General features: G+C 31.1%; 1 protein-coding gene across 9 annotated transcripts in view; it reads left to right on the forward strand.

Annotated features, from left to right (window-relative positions):
* The window catches only part of LOC105840013 (muscle M-line assembly protein unc-89), a 165,645-nt gene that overhangs the window by 61,967 nt on the left and 82,041 nt on the right, over positions 1–21,637 (forward strand). For all 9 annotated transcript variants that reach the window (XM_028192292.2, XM_012686715.2, XM_012686719.2 and 6 more), the window contains 15 exons: positions 862–1,470; positions 1,569–1,745; positions 1,985–2,168; positions 2,245–2,372; positions 15,386–15,826; positions 15,937–16,303; positions 16,385–16,809; positions 16,889–17,300; positions 17,386–17,688; positions 17,775–17,941; positions 18,006–18,290; positions 18,364–18,544; positions 18,614–18,810; positions 18,907–19,191; positions 20,067–20,241. In XM_028192292.2, the coding sequence (XP_028048093.1) occupies positions 862–1,470; positions 1,569–1,745; positions 1,985–2,168; positions 2,245–2,372; positions 15,386–15,826; positions 15,937–16,303; positions 16,385–16,809; positions 16,889–17,300; positions 17,386–17,688; positions 17,775–17,941; positions 18,006–18,290; positions 18,364–18,544; positions 18,614–18,810; positions 18,907–19,191; positions 20,067–20,241 (4,336 nt within the window). The remainder of the gene's footprint in view (positions 1–861; positions 1,471–1,568; positions 1,746–1,984; positions 2,169–2,244; positions 2,373–15,385; positions 15,827–15,936; positions 16,304–16,384; positions 16,810–16,888; positions 17,301–17,385; positions 17,689–17,774; positions 17,942–18,005; positions 18,291–18,363; positions 18,545–18,613; positions 18,811–18,906; positions 19,192–20,066; positions 20,242–21,637) is intronic.

Below are 21,637 nucleotides of genomic sequence, written 5' to 3' on the forward strand. Positions count from 1 at the left end.
ATTTTACAGTTTCAGTTTTTATATGAATTTTTCAATACTTTTTGTCGTAATTTTCAGCGATGACACCATTTTAGTTACTTTTGCGCTCGACGAGCCTCTTTCATTAACTCAGTAGATGCATCTTGGTTATAAGAAATGCGCACGGAGCGGTGGATAGTCACCCATTTACATGCGCACAGATTTACATCATGTATCATACACCAAAGTCACACAACATAGAATTAATCAGTATATGAATTCGAATTTTGCAAGTACAAACCGTAGATTTTTTAAATAAATGTTGTTACGATGTGATAGCTCCAGACACACATCACACTCAATTAAAAATACCGTAAATTAATCATTTTTTGTTTTTTTATATAAATTCCATAATATAAACTGGTAGGACTTGAGTATACTTTTATTCTAGAGAATTTCCAAATATAATCTATAAAAAACCTAAAAGGATTTCGCGATACAAAAGTTACTGCGCATATGCACGTATGCATTTATATTATATACAATGTTGATTATAGAAAATGCATGTATATGCGCGTTACGGAACGTAACCAAAGACTAAAAAAAACTCATTTTCGGTGGTTTACATTTTAGTAAACTTTGAAAGACATATAAAATCATATAAGTAAATATCAACACAAAAAGGTGTAACCGAATCTATAATAGTTATATCCAAATATAGTATATTCTCTATTAGTTGTGTTTTTACATGTCAATCTATATCCTTTTATTATCTTTTTATATATTATTTTTACAACATCTAATCTTATATTTTTGTATAAAACTTCTTAAAATTTGCGAGATACGTACTTGAATTTCCTCTTGTGGGTAAAACATGATCTCAAATATATGTCATGTTTATAGGGTATAAGAAATACTGTAGAAAAATTGGAGAATCGCAAACTTTGTTTGATGGAACGGTGTACGGCTCATAAAGAAGAAAATTTGGAAGTCTCAAGAATACTTGCTATATTTTTAGATAAGCATGATGCATTACGATCTTGGTTAACTAATACAGTCAATACCTTTCTTCAAATGCATCAAGATATGGGCAATAATCTGGTGATGGCATGCGATTTTCGTCGAATTCACTGTCAATTACTAACTGAATTGGAACATAAAAGTGAAGAAGTAGATCATTTAGAATTGGAAATTCTTCCAATTATAGAACGTCTGGACGAAATACAGAAATACGAATTACGATTAAAAATAAAAAGTCTTGAAGACGAATGGACAAAAACAAAGATTGCATTGATGAAAAGAATTGAATTGGGTACTATTTATATGCAATTTCATGAGATTGTAGAAGAATTGGATCATGAAATAGATTCTATCGATAATGAATTAAAAAAATATGGAGATATATTAGATGAAGCTAAATTTAATGAACTAGAAAGAAGATGGAAATCTTCGGAGCCTTTTTATAAGAAACTTCAAAATCATGCAAATATATTTCTCAATGAAACAAATAACGTAAGAAATTGATAAAATATTCTTAAATTAAAGCAATGCTTTTATTTTAAGAAATTTTGAGATATACAAAAATTGCATTCCGCATTTCTTTCTTGTAGACTGATGACTCTTATCTTGACGTATCACGAGCTTGTCTATGTGTGCGGAGTCTTTTAGAGAAGTTTGCCAATCGGCAATTAATTATAACGAAGTTGTGGGAAAAATGCCTGACTACTGTCCAAATAACAAAACAAAAACAAATGGAATATAAACAAAAAATAGAAGAAAGTACAAAGGTATGATTTCTAATTTACATTGTCAAATTTTATATTATACTTTTTTACAATGGCTTTTATTTTTATAAATTTATACTTTTTACAAGTTATACTTTTATGGTATTAAGTTATATATTACGTTCATTTGTGTTGGATCCATTTTTAACTTATTCTGTATTTAAAATAAGACAAAAAAGAGTAAGTATCGATAAATGTGCTTACAGAAATATTAATTTTATTTATTACTTATTTTATTGCAGACATTAGAATGGATTACAAAATTTGAGACAACACTATATCCAATGATAACAATATCATCTTCTAGAATAGGCGATATTTTAAATCATTTAGAAGATTTAAAGGAAAGAATTCCATCTCAATTAAACAAAGCTCTCCATGAATTGGATGTTCGAATAAAAAACATTCAAGAATTTGTCAAAAAAGGTAACTGAAACATATTCATGCGCGTATGTTGCATCTTAACAAGACATATTTAATTAAAAATATTTAATTAAATTAGATGAAAATAAAGCAGCTGGGCAGATTTCGCAGAGCCTTATGGAAATGCATGAAAAAATAAACATTATTGTCAAAGGTTATGAGATATTATTAGAATCTTTAATTTCTATTTTTAAGAATCTCGAGGAGGTAAGACAAATTTTTAAATATTTTAAACGCAATATAATACCCAACATATACATATATAAGACGTATTCTGTCAAAAAAATCATCCTCTCGTGTATCCTCTCCTCTCCGTGCATTTCAATTTTTGAGATAAAATGTTTTAAAAAAGTTTTACATTTTTGTTGAACAGATTATCTATTAATGCCATTAGGTCTGCTTTAAAATTCAAAATAATCGATTCAGAATTTCAACTAAAATATAAAAAAATATGATGTAAACTTTTTGTCGCCAGTGGTAATAAACGATAGACAAATTAGTCAAGTCGACTTCCTGGCAAATTAGTTTATTAGAAAAACAACGTTTCGACTATTGATTTTGGTCCCCTTCAGGTATAAATACATGTGCTTGATTTACGACATAACGACTTAATATGTTGAGATCAATAAAATATAAAGCAAGTTTTACAAGATATACAACAAAGATGTAAAATAAATCATAATAATAAAATTGTAGCAATACACGAATATAGAAACGGAAAGGCAAAAAGAAATATATAAATTAGAATGAAATATTGAGTACTTACATGTCCAAAGTCAATGAATACATTTATACACCAGGTAAAATTAAGAATAATATGATGGTAAACCATAATGTAAAAGACCATATATAAAAAAAGTCCAACGCATGATGAGTTAACAAATCGATTGAGGATCAATAACAAAACAATCTCTAAGGTACATATAAAGAGCAAACATTAAGCAATCTGTATTATTCTGTTATATAGTGTGTTGAAGCTTTGGTATTTTTTTGTAAGTTAATTAAATTCTTGTTCTCTTTTATGAAAAACGTCTCGACAATCTCTTTTTTTCTTGTGTTTTTTTCCGTGTGTAGGAGGAGTTTGTCACTCGAAGTCATGCTTTGCCGTAGTGTATGATTTGCAGTAGTCAGTAAGTTCTGTGCTTACTGACTACTAAATGTTCATTCATTTTTATGTCGCTTATATGTTTTTTTATTCGAGTCTCTAAGAGGCGTTTAGTTGAAATGTAATAATTGCAATCCAGAGAGCCAAGCGAGATTAAGCATATCGGGCAAATTAATACACTGCATGTTGTAAACTTGCCAACAATTTGCTGTCATTATAATTTAACGTGAAACGAAGTTAACATCAGGAGAGCAAATAACCTTCATGAGTTTATAAAATTATAAGTGCATGCATTGAGAAATAATAAACTTGTCACATTGACAGCAATTGTGCATGCATGTTGACAACTTGCCGTCAGTTTGTTGAATTCTAATGTAGAATTTTATATGATGTCAGAACAACAGACAGTTTGAGGAAACACTTTGGCTTTAGTTTGATAAAATTAATACGGAATAAATAACAGCAAAATAACAACACGTTGCCTTTATTTGGCTATCTGGGACTGTATTCTATATTGGGCAAATTAAACACCATGACGAGATGTGAGAATACACATAAGGACCAAATAGGACCAAAGTTCTCCAACAAGAGTGTGTGAATCTATGTGGAAAATAATTGCATTTCCCATGCGAGTCATACATATCGCGAGGTAAACGTTGATAGTTATGTGTATCTTAATTTCAGTGACGTGTGTAAGTTGGCGCTCGTATCGATAAGATCGGCGCCAGCCGATACCTACTAATATGGACGAGGAATATACAGGATTTACATGTGTGACATGTAAGAAGGCAATAAAAAGTTACGTCGTAACATGTAAGTCATGTATTAAACTTTTTTCCATCCAGGAGGTGCAAATAAACACAAGGTGTACGATAGAAACCGAGAATATGTGTCATGTGCTGGCTCATTTGAGAAGTTTACAGTAGAAAGTGAAAAAGATACGGATGTGAAAAAGACACCAATTCCAAGGGAAGCGGAAGAGAAAGGCTAGGTTCTAGATCGGCAGGAAACAATGGAAGCAGAGCAATAGATGTGAATAGTTCCGTGGGCATGGATACGAAAATTGATCGGTTAGTAAGAACTATGAGAGAAATGCAAAATGAAATGGCATGCAAAAGAGAAATAAAAATACTGATTAAGGCGATAGTGGAGGAAATGAAAGCTATGAAACAAGAAATGGAAGACTTGCGAAAAGTGATACGAGCAGGAATGCATGCTTCAGCGGAAGATGTGCACGGCAGTTACACTGAGGCTGTTAAGAAAAAGAAGAAAAATATTATAATCATCAAGTCGATGATTCAGCAGGAAAGTGAGACCACTAAAAAAATAATTAAAAAAAAGTTTGATTGATCATAATAGTAACAATCCTACAACCATGTGGAAAACATTAAAAGAAGTTATTAGAGGAGGACTAATAGACGCGAGTTGTAAAAAACATAAATTTTGAGATATTAGACAATAATATAGAGTGCGGTATAGCTGATAAATTTAACTTATATTACATACAAAGTATTAAAGATATAATAAAATCTATAGATTAGAATTATGTAATAAGCATAGGTAAGAGAACTATTTATTATATTAAAAAGAAGGCTGAGTTGGAAAAATTTGAATCAATTACGACAGAACAGTTATTATTAAAAAGTAATTATTAGAGAGTTATTAAAAAAGAAAGGTACAGAAGAAAGAATAACTAGCAACATATTAAAAATGGTGTTTTGTGTAATAAAAAAAGAATATTATGACATAATAAATAAATCATTGAGTGAGGATTGTTTTTTGAAAGAGTGGAAAACGTCCACAATAATTTCAATACCAAAAGTAAAAAAACCTAAGAGGACAAGTGATTATAGGCCTATTAATATACTACCAATATATAAGAAGGTATTAGAGATAATAGTTAAAACACAAATTGAATTTTATCTAGAAAGTAATAATATCATAACCGAATATTAGTCGGGCTTCAGGAAAAATTATTCGTGTGAAACAGCAATTCAAGTAGTTATAGACGAATGGAAATTCATAATTAGAGATCAAATAGTAGGAGTTATTTTTGTAGATCTTAAGCAGATATTTAAAACAATTTATAAAGGGAGGATATAGAGAAACTATATCAGTATAGTATTACAAGAAGAGTTCTAGAATGATTTAAGTTGTACTTAAATCATTCTAGAAGATAGAATGCAGCAAGTTTAGTTTAATGATGAATGATCTAAGATACTAACTACGAAATACGGAGTGTCACAGGATTTGGTATTGGGCCCATTGTTGTTTATAATATACAAGGTGTCCGCAATTTAAATGGCAAAACTTTGGGAGTGTGTAGAAGACTAAAAAACTAAAACAAAAAGTCCTTTAGAGATATGTTTGTTTCCGCTTTATTTTGGAGAAAATCACAAAAAAGAAACAAAACAAGTTTTTGTATTTTTACCTATTTATTTACATTTTATTTATGTTTTATCATCTATTTAATTTAAATGTTGTTCAAATTGCTGCCGTCTTGCAGCAATGCAAGCATTACATCTAGCACTGACCGCATTTATTGTAGCTAGACATTGTTCTGGTGATATTTGGCTTGCAATGTATCTATGATTACTTTAAGAACTCAAGAGAAAACAAGAATGTAAACACTTGATGTTTACGTTATCCTTTACATTCTTTTGTTTGTTTTCTCGGAGGTGTGTAGTATAAAAATGTTTGCAGACGATACCTTAATATATGTAAGGGGTAAGAGTAGTGCGGAGATAAAGAGAAAATTGAATATTGCATTTAACGTAGTAGAGAAATAAATACTAGCAAACTGAAGATGAATGCGGGGAAAACAAAATATATGTTAGTTAAAAGTATAAGAAAAGAGTTGAGAGGCAATACTAGTGTGAAATTTGGATAAAAATGAGATTGAGCGCGTAGAAATAATGAAGTACCTAGGCGTAATTATTGATAACAGACTTAGATTCAGCGGTCACTGATTACATACTAAAAAAGATAGGGAAGAAAATAAGTTTTTTAAATAGAATAGGAAATTATATATCGGTATATACTAGATGTACTTTATATATATAAGACAGTCATAGCACCTCACTTTAAGTATTGTGGGACGCTGTTAATTCATATGGGAGATGCACAGCTAAATAGGCTACAAAAAACGCAAAATAAGGCTGTGAGAGTCACATTGTAATGTGACAGACATATCGAAGTCACTGTATGCTCCAATTCATGAACATAAAACAAAAGCTGTACTACAATATGTGCATACTTATTTTTAAGATCCTAAATAATATGATGTCGGAGCAATTAAGTAATAGACTTAGAATAATAGGGGAGGAACGTGAAAAGCAAACTAGGCAAGAGTGGGACATTGTAATCGTATTTCGTAGTACAAGAAGCGCTCAAAGAAGTTTGTTTAACGAGGGAGTGTTAATGTATAACGCATTATCAGCCGAAATAAGACATTGTGATCGTTTAGAAATGTTTAAACAAATGTTGAAAGGGTTTGTCATAAATGATGTGACATAACATTGTATATGGATGTATTTAAAACTAGCTGAGAAAGCTAATAAAAGATCAATCAATCATGGTGAATATTATTATCGGCGGTGACTTAAATTGTAACCTGTTAACAAATAACGCGACTTACTTGCGTCAACTTATGTTAAGTCTATCATTACCCTGATGAAAATGTAAAATCGGGGCGTAAGTCGAATATAGCTTGCTGCCGCTCCTGTTTCGATTGAGCATATCTCTGCCGCTATCTGCGTTCGGGCAATTTTGTTTCAAGCATATATTCATTTTTCATTGTTTTTCACAAATATTAATTCATCTTTCTGCCTGCTTATCACCTTCTTGCTGATTTCTGGCGACAAGTTTTCCGATATTCTAATCTCACTTTTTGGTTACTGTATTCATCATGTGGCTTGCTTGTGGGTTTGTTGATACACATACGTGCGTTCACCGTCCCTTTTGCGTATGCTGCTAGCTCAGTATGTGCGTTAGTGGTAATATGAATTGCTATAGTAGACTAACCGTGTGGCTAAGGATAGATCTTATGCGTATGTCTGGAAAAAGAGGTTGCATTCATGTTAGACACTCTGATGGTAAGCTTGATCTTATTCTGATCAACTTTTTAACTGATCCTGACAAGCTTGTTTGACATTCTCTTCCTGTTCATTCGTCGCTTTCTGTCTCACTTTGTAGATCAATTCCGAGGTCTGATCAGTTTCGTGTAGCTCAGTTTAATGCTAACTCTTTGCGTGCGCATATTGACATTATCAGACTGCACTTTATACCTTCTTTTACCATGTAATTTCCGTATCTGAGACTTGGCTTCACGCAGGCGTCTTCGATGATTTTGTTGCATTGAATGGCTATTTTTTAATTTGCAATGATCGAGTTGGTCGGATTGGTGGAGGTATTGCCTGCTATGTTCAACTCTTTTAAAGCGTCAATTATTGTCATGTCTGCTGGTGGCCATGTTAGTGACCCTAAATATTTAATCATTGATATTCGTTTGCCAATGATGAATCATTGCTGTTTGCGTCCGTCTATAGAAGACCTAAGGGCCATCTCTTCTATGATTTTATCGAGTCGTTAACCAGCTTCTTCCATCTATATAAAAATATTATTATCGGCGGTGACTTAAATTGTAACCTGTTAACAAATAACGCGACTTACTTGCGTCAATTTATGTTAAGTCTATCATTACCCTGATAAAAATGTAAAATCGGAGCGTAAGTCGAATATAAAGGAAGAGTAATAAAAGCGTTAACAAACATTCTACGAAGCGTAAATTGAAACAATGAAATGTAAAAGAAGTGTTAACGCTCCTTTTACATTTCATTGTTTCAATTTACGCTTCGTAGAAGGTTTGTTAACGCTTCTATTACTCTCACTTTACGTTTGACTTACGCTCTTACTCTCCCTTTACATTCGACTTACGCTCCGATTTTACATTTTCACCAGGGTACATATTGTACGCTTGGATGCCACTTATTATACTGCTACATCATTGCTTGATGTCTTTATTGTCGATGATTGTGATAAAATCTCATCATTTACTACATTTTCGTAGCCATTTATTGCTAGATATAATCTTCTTGAACTTTCTGTGTCTCTTAAATTTGATGTTGACATTAAGCGTTCTATTCTACAGTATACCCACTCAGCAAGTAATGTTGAAATATATATTGTAATATTTGAAAATGGTACATAAATATTTCGTTAATATTTTAATTGAAACTTTGCATGTGAAATATTTTAAAAATAAATCTGCACTATATTTCTATAATAATGCAAATGGAATATTTCTGAAATCTTTGAGAGAAGATAAAAAAGTTTGCTTTCATATTTGTATGGCTCTGTAATATTACAAAAGAAATGTGACAAATGCATTATTTCAAAAATGTTTCTGAAAAATTATAAAGTAATATTAATATTTCTGCAAAATATCAAACTCAACATTGCATTTGAAGTATTTTTAAAAAATTTTTGAACAATTGTTTAGGTAATAAAAATTTAAATTGCTGAAAAAGAATTTCTGCAATACTGCACAAAAAATATTGCACAAAAAATACTGCACAAATATAATAATTCAGAAACATTTCTGAATGTTTAAAATTGACATAAAAATATATTCTCTATATAATTATATAGTTAATAATGATAACATTAAAGTATACATGAAATAAACAATAAAAAAACACTTATTTTAATGTGCATATATTATTTTTTATTTAATCTTTTATAAATATTTTATATTTTATTGCAATAATTATTGAGATATTACCTTTTCAAACTTATAGTTTCCTCGATGCGTTCTCAATCATATAAGTTAAAAAAATTAATATCTTGGCAACATTGCAAAATAATATGAAACTTCTATTTCAATTTTTTCTATCTTTCTAGCTATTGTACACTTTAGAGCACTCACTCTAAATATTTATTTATTTATTTTTATTATTTTCTCATGTAACACGTCCCTTTTTACGATATATTATTTTTTTGTAATGTTATAAAATGAATATCTTTTTTTTAATGTTACTAAAACAAAATAAAGTTATAAAAAATTATGACCAAATGGAAGTGCTCTGTTACAAATTTCTATAATAATGCAAATCTATAAACCTTTATTAAAGTAAACCTTTATTAACATAATCAATGTATTAAACATTTTTTTAATATATTTATTTTAAAACTGTTGTATTACATAAAAATAGGATTGCTTACATTTAAAAAATATTATTGTAATACAATAATAATAATTGAAATAGGACCGATGAAATTGTCAAAAATAAATATACAAATAAGATCGCTTATATTGATCTATATCAGATCTTGATGCTAAAAAATTTTGGTATAATTTTTATTATTTCCAACTCATATATATGAACTGTGCGCATTTTATCGGTCTTGAAACAGTCACTAAATATAGACTGACAAGAATGCGACATAGTTCATAAGAAATAGTAAAAATTACACAAATTATTCAGTACCAAAACCCGCTGTAAACCAATGTAGGCAATTTCATTTTTATCTTCACATTTAACAATTTCATCGATCCTGTTTTAATTATTATTATATATTACAATAGTATTTTTTAAGTGTATCTGCAATTTCTTGGATAAAATGTATTTAAGATATTTTCTGAAATGTTTCTGCTATCTGCATAGATATGTTTCAGAAATATTTCAGTAATATTATCGAAATATTACTAAAATTTTTTAAAAAGAATGCACTTGAAATAATCGCGGACATTGAAACATTGCAGAAGTGTTGCAGAAATAGTCGTGCAATATTTCTATTGCTGTATACAGTGTAACATTTCAAATAAAATATTTTAAAAACATTACATGCCGAGTGTGTAGTTACAGAGGTATTGTCTCCGAATTTCTCGAATTTCTTTGTGCTAGTGTAAATAACGCTTAAAATAAAATTAATGGCTTGCCAGTTAAAATTTATGTTAAAAATCGTGTGCCTTGCTAATCTCCGCTTTATGTGAAGCACTTGATGTTTTTGCGCCAGCTCAAGTTTTTGTTGTTAAGAAGCTTCTTATACTGTAACTTTCGGACGAGCTCAAGATTCATCTTTGTGCTTGCAATTTGTTATATAAGCAAGCTAAGCAATCTAATAGTCTGCTTGACTATGACAGGTATAAACTCTTTCGGAATCAACTTAATGTCGACATTGAGCGTGCTAAGAGTGAGTTTCTTTTCAGCTCTCTGAACAATATTACTGATTCGGTTAAACTTTGGAAAAAACGCTCGTTTTGGACTTGTAAAATCTATCTTATCTTCTCCTGTACACGTTTTTACACTTTTTACATTATTTACCGAATCAATTGAACTCTTATTGTGCCTCTGTTTCTAGGACATTACCGCTGTGTTATGCAAATTTTGTTTCGGCTACCACTTGTTTTACTTGCCCACCTGGTTGCCTTGTGTTTGTTTTTTCTCCTGTACAATCCGGTACAATTTACATCGTTGCTGGACCTCTTCACTCTTACGCATCACGTTCGGCATAGCATTCCCCTTCATGCTTTGCGTATTGCCTGGCCTTGTAAGTCTCATTGTGGTTTACTGCATTAATTAATCATTCATTCCCAGCAAGGAACGGTAATGTATTCGACATCAATTCGACGTCGAATCGACATCGAAATGATGATTTCGATGTTGAATTGATGTCGATTCAATGTACTATTTCTCGCTGGGTTAAAGTTCTCTTCGTTTCCATGGGAGCGGTGCATTTGCGCACGGTTCAAATGGACACGGTACATTTGCACACGGTGTTTTTGGACACGATTATTTGCGCACCGTTCATTTGCACACCGTTTATTTGCACACTGTTCACTTGGACACAGTGAGAAATAACTATGCCAAGGGCATCCTACCGACGGGATGGATGCAGTAGGGGAGCCAAAGACCCCCTTTGCACCACTTCCCGTGTGTGTGTGTGTGTGTGTGTGTGTGTGTGTGTGTGTGTGCGCGTGCGCGCGTGTGTGTGTGTGTGTGTGCGCGTGCGCGCGTGCGTGCGTGCGTGCGTGCGTGCGTGCGTGTGTGTGTGTGTGTGTGTGCGCGTGCGCGCGTGCGTGCGTGCGTGCGTGCGTGCGTGCGTGCGTGCGTGCGTGCGTGCGTGCGTGCGTGCGTGCGTGCGTGTGTGTGTGTGTGTGTGTGTGGCCACGGTTACGGTGTAGAAATGTACGGTGTACATTATTTTTGTGTCCATTTGCAACGTGTTCAATTGTACTGTGTTCAAGTGAAGGCCATTCGTTTCCATCTGGATGGAAATGGACTCTTTTTCCAACATTCGTATTCCTTTGTTCCCGTCGGACACAGGACCGATTGCAAACTGAATTGTCTAAAATTTTAGAAAGGATTGTCATTGATCAGGTTGTAGATTATTTAAATGAATATAATTTCTTAGATCCTGGACAAAATCTGCATATCGTACTGGTTACAACACTCAGACTGCTCTTTTACCTGTCTGCGGTGACATTAGGGAGGGGATTAATGGCGGACTTGTCACTATCATTTGATATTATCATTTGATATTATTTGACTTCAGGTCGGATGTTTGACACTGTTGCCGATCTTTAACTATTTATTAAACTTAAGAAACTTGGTTTCTCTGATTTTGTGCTTACTTGGTTTTTCTGGTATTTAACTGGTTGTGCAAGCTGTGAAATTGCTCTGGTTGGCTACCTATGTCCTTGGGTGTTTCTCAGGGTTCTGTGCTGGATTCGTTTTTATTTTCTTTCTTTATTAATAATGTTAGCAAAGTTTCCTCTTCTAGTCACATGCTTCTTACTGAGGACTTGCAAATATATTTTTCTTGTTCATCGGCTGATATTCTTGATGAACTTAAATTTAATCTCTATGGATGCATGTGTTGTCTGTAATTTGGCTAATGCAAATGGTCTTAAACTTAATCTTGCTAAATCCAAAGTTATTATATTTGCTAGTCAAACCTATATTAATAACATTGATACTGCCCTACTACCACCGGACATTGTCGATCGCTTTTACCTTTCGTTAGTGAAATAAGAAAGGGTGTCATTTTTACGTCTAGTCTCTCATGGAAGAAGCATGTCTTGCATGTCTTGTAGGATGTTCATCATGCTTTGTACAAACTTAAGTTCAACATGAACTAACCCAGATAGCACACGGACGTTCTCAGAACGTCCAGGACGGACTTCGTGGATATCCTGAGGACATCCTGATTTTATCCCAAAATGTCCTCAGGACATCTCAAGGAATAGCAAACGAACGCCACTTTTTAGTCCTCAGGGCATTCTGAGGACAGTCCACCGGACGTCCTCAGAATACCATAGAATTTCCTCAGAACATCCTCAGAAATAGCAAACAATGACTACTTTTTGTCAGAATTTTTAAAATTTTTTTAAGGATTTCTGATAAATGTTCTGATTTTTTATAAGAATTGAAACGTTTTTCAGAAAAATTTTTTTAATAAAAAATTCTGATTAATTTCGAAAATTTTTTAATATTGCTGAATATTTTTAAGAGATTTTGAGAATTAAAAAAAATTGAACAAAAAATAGAAAGTTCTAATTATTTCTCTACGGTAATTTTGTAAGAAGAAGAAGACTATACATGTTTCAGCCAAGCCATACCTGTTAAAGCATGTTTAATCTCTATACCCCAGAAAACGGTCACCCATACAAGTGTCAACGCCGACGTTGCTTGACTTCGAAGAGCGTACGCATCCGAACGCTTCGTGATGATTCATGAGTATTTCTTGTTTATGCATACATATTTGTTATAGATCATTACAATAAATGTTGTCAGGAAGATAAAACATATATAGTTAACTTATATTTTTATAAATAAATATAAAGTTTTACAATTTGTTTAAATATGCGCGCGAAAAAGCATGTGGAATAACTTATTAAAAAATCTGTTTTTGCTTTGTTTGTATAAAATAAAATAAAAAAATTTTTGTATGTCAACTTTTATAATTTTTTAGTATTGTTAATATGCCACATTGTTTCAATAAGTGTAAATATTCAATCTGACTTTGAAGTCGACTTTTGACTACTTTTGCCGACTGATAGTCGGCTAACAGTCGATTTGGTGTGGAATTTTATTGTTATTTTTGAACAGAGAAACAAATTATACACACATGAACGAGATACATTTTACACATTTGATTTTACAATGTATTTTAGAAATACGATATTTAAAGATTGCTCACTTGATATATTAATTTACGGTCTTTTTTAAAAATTAATATATGTCTAGGATGTCCCCGAATACTGTCTTAGGATGTCTTGAGGATTTTCATAGGATGTCCTAAGGATTTTTCGTACAATGTCTTGAGGATTATTTTAGTATGTCCTGAAGACCGTTTTGGGATGTCCTGAGGACTGTCTTAAGATGTCCTGAGGACTTTTAGGATATCATATTCTCAGAACATTCTGTGCTAAAATCTAAAATGTCTGGTATTTATACAGTCATCATATTTAAGTTTACCTTCAGACATTTTGTAGTTAATGAAACTCTTTATACAATGCTTCCAATAGAATTTTTATACAATATTTTAAGAATAGCATTTTTAACTGGAATACATATATCCTTAGGACATCCAAAGGATGTCCTCAAGACGTGAGTAGGATTTTAATTCATAATTAATATTATTACAGAACCTAACATTCTAAACTTACTTTAGAAGTTCAATTTATACATAAAATATTTATATAAAATATTTACAATAATACAACTATTATATCCTGACAAGATCCCAGGACATCCCGGGACATATTCAGGATGATCCTGCGCTATCTGGGAAGCTTAGAGGCAACTTTTCAATATTTTGATCTTAGTTTATATTGATTATGGTTATCTTGTTCATCCTGACTTGAATAATGAATTGAATCTTAAACTGCAAAGGCTCGTTAACTATTGCATCAAATTCACTTTTAATCTTATGGCCCGATGAGCATATTACTCCATTCAGGCGTGATCTAGGTTGGTTTTCAGTTGAGAACAGAAGGCTTTATTTTCTTGGCCGCCTGACTTATCGCATTCTTTACATGTATTCTTCTTATTTACAGGAATTCTTTACTTCTCTAGACCCAACAATTAAGAGATCTGATCGACTTGCTTCATCATCACAGGTCTTTTACATTCCACTATAGAATTACTATCTACAGGAACTCTTTTTGCCTTTCTGCTATTTACTTTTGAAAGCTGTAACAGGCTGAGGGACTTGGAAATGGCTTAGATAGTTTCTATTGATGTTTATTTAATAAAGTAAATTGATTCTAAACGATTACGTTCACATACAAACTCAGGAATTAAGAAAAACTCTATAGCGGGCATCTAGGTACCCTGGGTGTGTAACAACATGGTAAACGCTGAGTGTGCACATAAGGATTAATGCGTTTATGTACTTGGGATATCTCATTTACCTTTATAAGGTTTTTGATAGGATTATATATAATCAAAGATCCTCACAAATGTTATGTCAGCAAAAGAAAATGTTTTTAATCTATAAAAATTGCAACAATATGGTGCGTATTTTGCGGCATAAGCAAAAGCAGAATCTAATTAAGTTATTATTATTAAGGTATGATTCAAATAGATGTTGCAATTTTATTCGTTTACAATGGCATCACAATTTATAATTATTATAAATGTTTACTTGTTATGTTTAGTACGACACGTTTATCTGGATAACTTTTGCGATTCTGAGTTCATCATTTTAGACTTTTAAAAAAGGTTAACGGTATTGAAAAATTGTTACTTCAACGAAAATTTTAAGCGCTTTTGGAACATTTTATATAAAAAATTAAAGTGAGCCGATGAATGTTTTTTGACAGAGAACGCCTCATATACATACACTGACAGAAAAAAATGCTTGATTAAAATACATATTTATTTGAATAGTACTAATAACATATTTTATAAAAAATGAATAATATTTATTTCAAATAAGAAATATTTTTTAAATTATAGAAAGTAATACTTGTTTTAAATAAATATTATTGATTTTCTATAAAATATGTTATTAGTACTATTCAAGTAAATATTTATTTGAATTAAGCATTCTTTTCTGTCAGTGTATGCTTTAACATTATATTAACTGTTCTTCATTTATTTTTAAGATTGAGTGTAAAATTGATGAAGCAAAGCAAGAAGTTGAACATGCGTCAGAATTGATTAATGTAGATAGTTTGTTAAACAAATTTGACATATTGAAAACACATATTACGGAATCTTTACAATATGTACGCACAAAATCAGATGAAATAATGAACAATATTATATTACAAGAACCGTTGAAATTAGCAACACAAGATATTGACAAACTAAAGCATACGATAGATTCCGTGAATGTCAAATTCGAATCGTTCCAAATCGAAACAACAAGCCATTTCGAAAAGCATCAACGACTCTGCGTTTTTAAAGAAGATCTTGAAAAGATTAATTCGGATCTACATGAATTAAACAAACAGCTGAAAAACATGGATGAAAGAATCGGTGACAACTTATTAATATCAAAAGCAACATTGGCAGCTTTTGAACAGTTTGAGCAAACGATGACGGTAAATAATTTGTTAATAAATAAATTAATAATAAATTGTTAAGGTATTCGTGATTACGTAAAAGTTATATATTATAATTATGTAATGTAAATAATGTTATATGTTTGTAGACTTTAGAAGAAAGAATTGAGACTTTTGTAAAGAAAACAGAAGAAATAATTGTTCCATTAACTCCACAAGTGACGGATGAAATTTTATTTCTACAAAACAGATGGGATCATTTGAAGAAATGTGTTAAAGATACTAAAAAGAGAATGAATTTAAGCATTGATTATTTTATGCTCTTGGAAGAAGCCAAACAGTGGTTTAGAGAAGGTAGTAAACTTTTGATGATTGTTGCACGTAAGGCAACGATAGTCAAAGTGCCTGAAGAAGCTATCAATTTATTGCGAGAAATTGATGCTTATATAAAACTTGGTGAAGAACAACAAGAAAGGAGAATTGAGAAGCTGAAACAATTATCGACAATAGTTTTTGGTAAAATTATAATCACAAAAAATTGACCAAATAAATAAAGTAAGTATAAAAAATTTGTTTACAAAAAATATTTTTTTTAAGGTACAGACAGACTTCCGCAATTCAACGAGGTGGTAGTAGAGAATCGACAGATGCTAGATTCCTTTGCAGTTATTTCTTCCGAGTTACGTACTCTAAGTCAAAATTTACAGAATGCTGTAGATCTTCGGGAGAAAATGCGAATCGAACAACTTGAAGCTGATAAGAAGCTACAAGCTGTTAAAATAGAAATAGCCGCAGTGGAAGCTGCAAAAATGGAAGCGGAAAATGCGAAGAAACTTGCAGAACAACTTGCTTCTGAGACCTTAGACAAAGCTGCAATAGAGGCGAAGAAATTAAAAGATGAAGAAGCACGAAAATTTGTTCCTCCCGTCTCTCACTCTGTGTCTGCCAAAACTGATGAGACCATAGTTGAAGAAACTATTACTTCCGCTGTGGAAACTAAAGAAATTCATATTCTTCAGAAGGTTTTAATTTTAGACGATATATTTTAATTATTAATTCTACAATATATATTATGAAATTTCTGCTTAATTATAATTACAGATGGAAGTCGAGAAAAGTGTTCCTGTTATTCGAAAAGAAACTAGTCCTCCAAGAAAACTTACATCTAAGGAGATACATCAAGACAAATCATACGAATGCGCTGAAAAAACACAAACAGATAAAATAGATTTATTAGCACCAGAATTCACAGTTGCTTTGAATGACGCGACAGTTCAAGAAGGCAAAGAATTCAGTTTTGAATGCCACTTAATTGGTCAACCGACACCAGAAGTAGTGTGGTACAAAGATGGAATATCGATTTTGAATAATCCAGACTATTTAACAACTTATATGAATGGTGATTGTACTTTAAAAATAGAAGAAACGTTCGCTGAGGATTCTGCCAAATATACTTGCCGTGCCTTTAATATTCATGGTTCTGTTGAAACATCAGCCATTTTAACTGTCAAAGGTAACTTGATTAAATTAAAATGTACATTTTATTATAAATACATACACTAATACTCGACTGTTTCTGTTAAAAATTTGGAACGTAGAGATTATCACGGAAGAACAGCCAAGTGCTCCTGTTTTTGTGAAAGAATTGCAATCTTCCTTTGCGAAAGAAAGATGTTCTCATAAATTAGAATGCACTGTTAAAGGAAATCCTTTACCAACGGTACAATGGTACAAAAATGATGTTAACATTGATAATTCTCCAGATTACATTATTACTTTTAATAACGGAGAAGCGATTCTAAAATTTAATGAAGTTTCCTTGGAAGACAAAGGTTCATACACCTGTAAAGCAACAAATCAATGGGGACAATTGTCTACTAGTGGTTTTCTAAGCGTGAAACGTAAGTGTCTTGGTAATGACATCAATAATGACGTATATATTAAAAAATATATATTTGTTATTTAAATACTTAAATATTAATTTCAGCTGCACAAATTTCTGCAAAAGAACCATATTTTGTAATACCGTTATCAAATGTTATGGTTAGAGTAGGGCAAAGAGTGAAACTAGAATGCGAAGCCAACGGAGATCCGATTCCTGAATTAATCTGGACTCATGATGGAAAGTTGATTGAAGAAAGCAAATATCATAAAGTAAGACAACACATAATTATTTCGATATATTTAACATAATGTAATTATTTGCATATTTATTCAGATTCAAACAGACGGTGGTCGAACAAGTTTGACTATTACGGAAGCTTTTCCAAAGAATGCTGGTTCTTACATGGTAACTGCCAATAATAAAACGGGGAAAGCTACTGTGTCTTGTATCGTTTCTGTGAAAGGACGTTTGCTTCATGAAACCAGTGAATCCGATTTTGTTTGTAGCGACACGGAATCCATAGTACCAAAATTTCAATTACCCTTGCAGGATCTTAAAATTCAAGAAGGACGATCAGCTAGGCTAGATTGTGTGATTGTAGGTCAACCTGAACCGGAGGTAAACTCTTTACCTATTTCTAAATTTATTATTGTATTATTTCTTTTTGTTTTAACATTATGTAACTTTTTAGGTAATTTGGTATCATAATGAACAGCCTGTAAAAGAATCATCAGACTTCCAATTACTCTTCCAAGGTGATCGATGTTCATTAGTTATTCATGAAGCTTTCTTGGATGATGCTGGTGTATATAAAGTAGTTGCTATTAATTCTAGTGGCGAAGCTTCTAGTCAATGTACATTAACAGTTACGCGTATGTATAATCATACTTTTAATTACAAATATTTTATGCTTATGTGTATAATACTTTCTTTATTTGTAGCGGCATCTCACATTTCAAAGGAAAAAGAAAAAACTCTTGCTAATGGTATCGCGCCGAAATTCATTAAATTTCCGACGGATTTGCTAGTAGCTGAAGGAGAAGATGCAATTTTTGAATGTGTCGTAATTGGAGAACCTAAACCTGATTTAAGATGGTATTTTGACAGCAACGAAATAGTTCACAACGGAAGGATTTTAGTGAGTATCATTTGTATTTACATAAATTACATTTTATTTAACGTTATTTAAATAATTATAATACTTTTTTTATAAAATTGCTATATAACGTAATAGATTGGGGAAAAAACAGATGAAACAAGTTTTTTAAAAATTTCATCAACAATACCAAAAGATAAAGGCAATTACATGGCCAAAGCCATAAATGTACATGGTGAGGCAAAAGTTTTTACGAGATTGGTTGTGAAATCACTTGGTGATTTTAAAAGGAACGAAGAATTTATTCAGATGGAAGAAAAATTAATTCCACCAACGTTCAAAGAAACATTTCAAGACAGAAAAATACTCAAAGGAGTTTCAACAAAATTTGAATGCATCGTCACTGGTAAACCTTTTCCTAAGGTAAACACAATGTACTTTTTTTTCAAAAATTACATACTTTCTATTTGTTCTTGCATATGATAATGTAATAAATTTTGAAATTTTTTTCAAACATAAGCTATGTTAAAAATCCTGTCCTAATAGAGATGAAAAAACTGGTAAACATAAAATTAAACTTAAAATTTGCATAACGGTTACATTTGTATGTTCATCCTTGAAATATATAAATTGTATAATTATATAAAGCGCAAAAAAATCGGGTGTTATATAACATTAACAATAATGTGATTTTTATTTTAATCATGATAATTGTAACTAACTAATAAGATAGACAACTATCTAGATAGCAATAACAAATTATAGAGAAACAGGAGAATATGCAGTCGAATACGAATTGTCTTGCAAGATTGCATTATGCATCATATAATGAACATAAGTAAGAAGATTATTTAATTAAAAGATTCTTGAAAACTTAACGGTTTAAATTTTGCATTGGCCACGTAAACAACATCTAGATAAAAGGTTGGCTAGCCTGTCAAGAGGGGGCAAAAGTAATTTTGTCCGCGACGAGTTATATTTAAACGCGTGAACAATATACTTCATATGAAAAGCTCGATTGCAGTCGCGCCGCGAAGTATAAGATGAGACTTTCGATGCTGTGTAAAACGTGGTTTTGTTAGAGAGGTATCATGTCGTTAAGATATAGATAGAGAGATGTTATGTTTACTAATGTTTTTTCTTTTCATTAAAATTGTAAATTGTTGAATATGATGAGAATGTAGACGCGCACATACTTTTTTCTGATATACATGTATATGTGTCCAGTGTTTCATTTTCTTATTAAATGTGTGTAACAGCAGATTTTATTAAGATTTCGTTTTTATTCTCTTTTTTAGATTCAGTGGTTGTTTAATGACCAGTCAGTTCATGGAAAAAATTTTTTAATTTCCGTTAGTGGGGATAGACAAGTTTTGACGATTCCTGCAGTTGAAGATGCACATGTTGGTACTATTTCTTGTGTAGCGGAAAACGTGGCTGGTAAAACGATTTGTAGCGCTAAAGTAGAAATTGGTAAGTTAATATACACACATTTTATATGTATCCCATATATAGCACACCATCTTTCAAAAAACTTTCTGAAAGATATCTGGCAGAAGATATCCTTCAGAAAGCTTTCTGATGTGTGCTGTGTGGGATACTTTGTATATTACTCATTTTATAATATTGCAACATTATCATTTTCAATTTTTTCCTTTTCCGTAAAACATTATATGTAATATTAGAAAGTGCAATGGTGTCACAAGTTATTAATACTCATATCACCTACTCCAGTGTGACTCAAATTCCTAATTAACAATAAAGAAAATACTCTTATTCAATGAAGTTATTTTTTTTAATAAAATTACACAAAAATGCACAAAGACATCTTAAAATTTGATAATTTTGCTTTGAATGAAATATTTTTAATTTGTTATTTTTTAATATAATAATAACGGTTTTATGTTTATCACATTTATAACATGATCTATCACATTTATAACGATTTAAATATATAATTTATGACATCATCTCTTTTCTTCTTCTTCTTCTTTCTCTCTCTCTCTCTCTCTCTCTCTCTCTCTCTCTTTATTTTCTGCATGCAAAATATTAAATAATATAAGAATTAATAAAGAACTTAAAATCAAATTTCATAAAAATTTAGGAATACTTAAAAGACAAACCATTTTTTTCTTTATTCATCTTTCTTTCTCTTATTTTATACAAGCAATAACCGTGTTATTTTTATCAATACTTGATGCACCATTCTTCCAAAATTACAAATACATTTTCGTAACAGTATCATTTTCGTTAACATTTACTTTATTCAATAATTTTTAATATATGCACTTATCATTTTTATCATTTTTTTAAGAATTAATTTTATAAAATTGATAAGGAAATAAATGTAATAATTATATCTTAAAATATAATATTTTAATTTACATTAATGTAAAATTAAAATATTACATTTAACTATTGAAACATTCAACATTAAAATTTTTTTTTAATATCATGAAACATATTATAATGTATAATTTTTAGACTTATTAATTTATTTCTAATTAATAATAAGAATAAAAAATATAAACAGCTATACAAAAAAACCTGATATCGCTTATCGAATATTAAGCATAAGATACGCATCATTAAAGAGTATAGAATGACAACGATAAATTGGGTCTTGGGTTATATATTGCAGCCGAGTGCTCGATTCACCTATTACTAGGTGAACGATACTATTTCTGTCGTGGATTGGAGGCAAAGTATTTCGTTACTTCGCTAGGAGCATTTCGACCGTGTGGTCAATGCGCTCTTGTTACTTTCGGTTTCTTCATATTTATTACATATTTGTGAAATACATATTATGAATGTTAATTAAAATAAAACATAAATAATTTACAATCACGTAAAAATAATTCAGTAGTTC

Source organism: Monomorium pharaonis, chromosome 6 (assembly GCF_013373865.1).
Source record: "Monomorium pharaonis isolate MP-MQ-018 chromosome 6, ASM1337386v2, whole genome shotgun sequence".
NCBI lineage: Eukaryota > Metazoa > Arthropoda > Insecta > Hymenoptera > Formicidae > Monomorium > Monomorium pharaonis.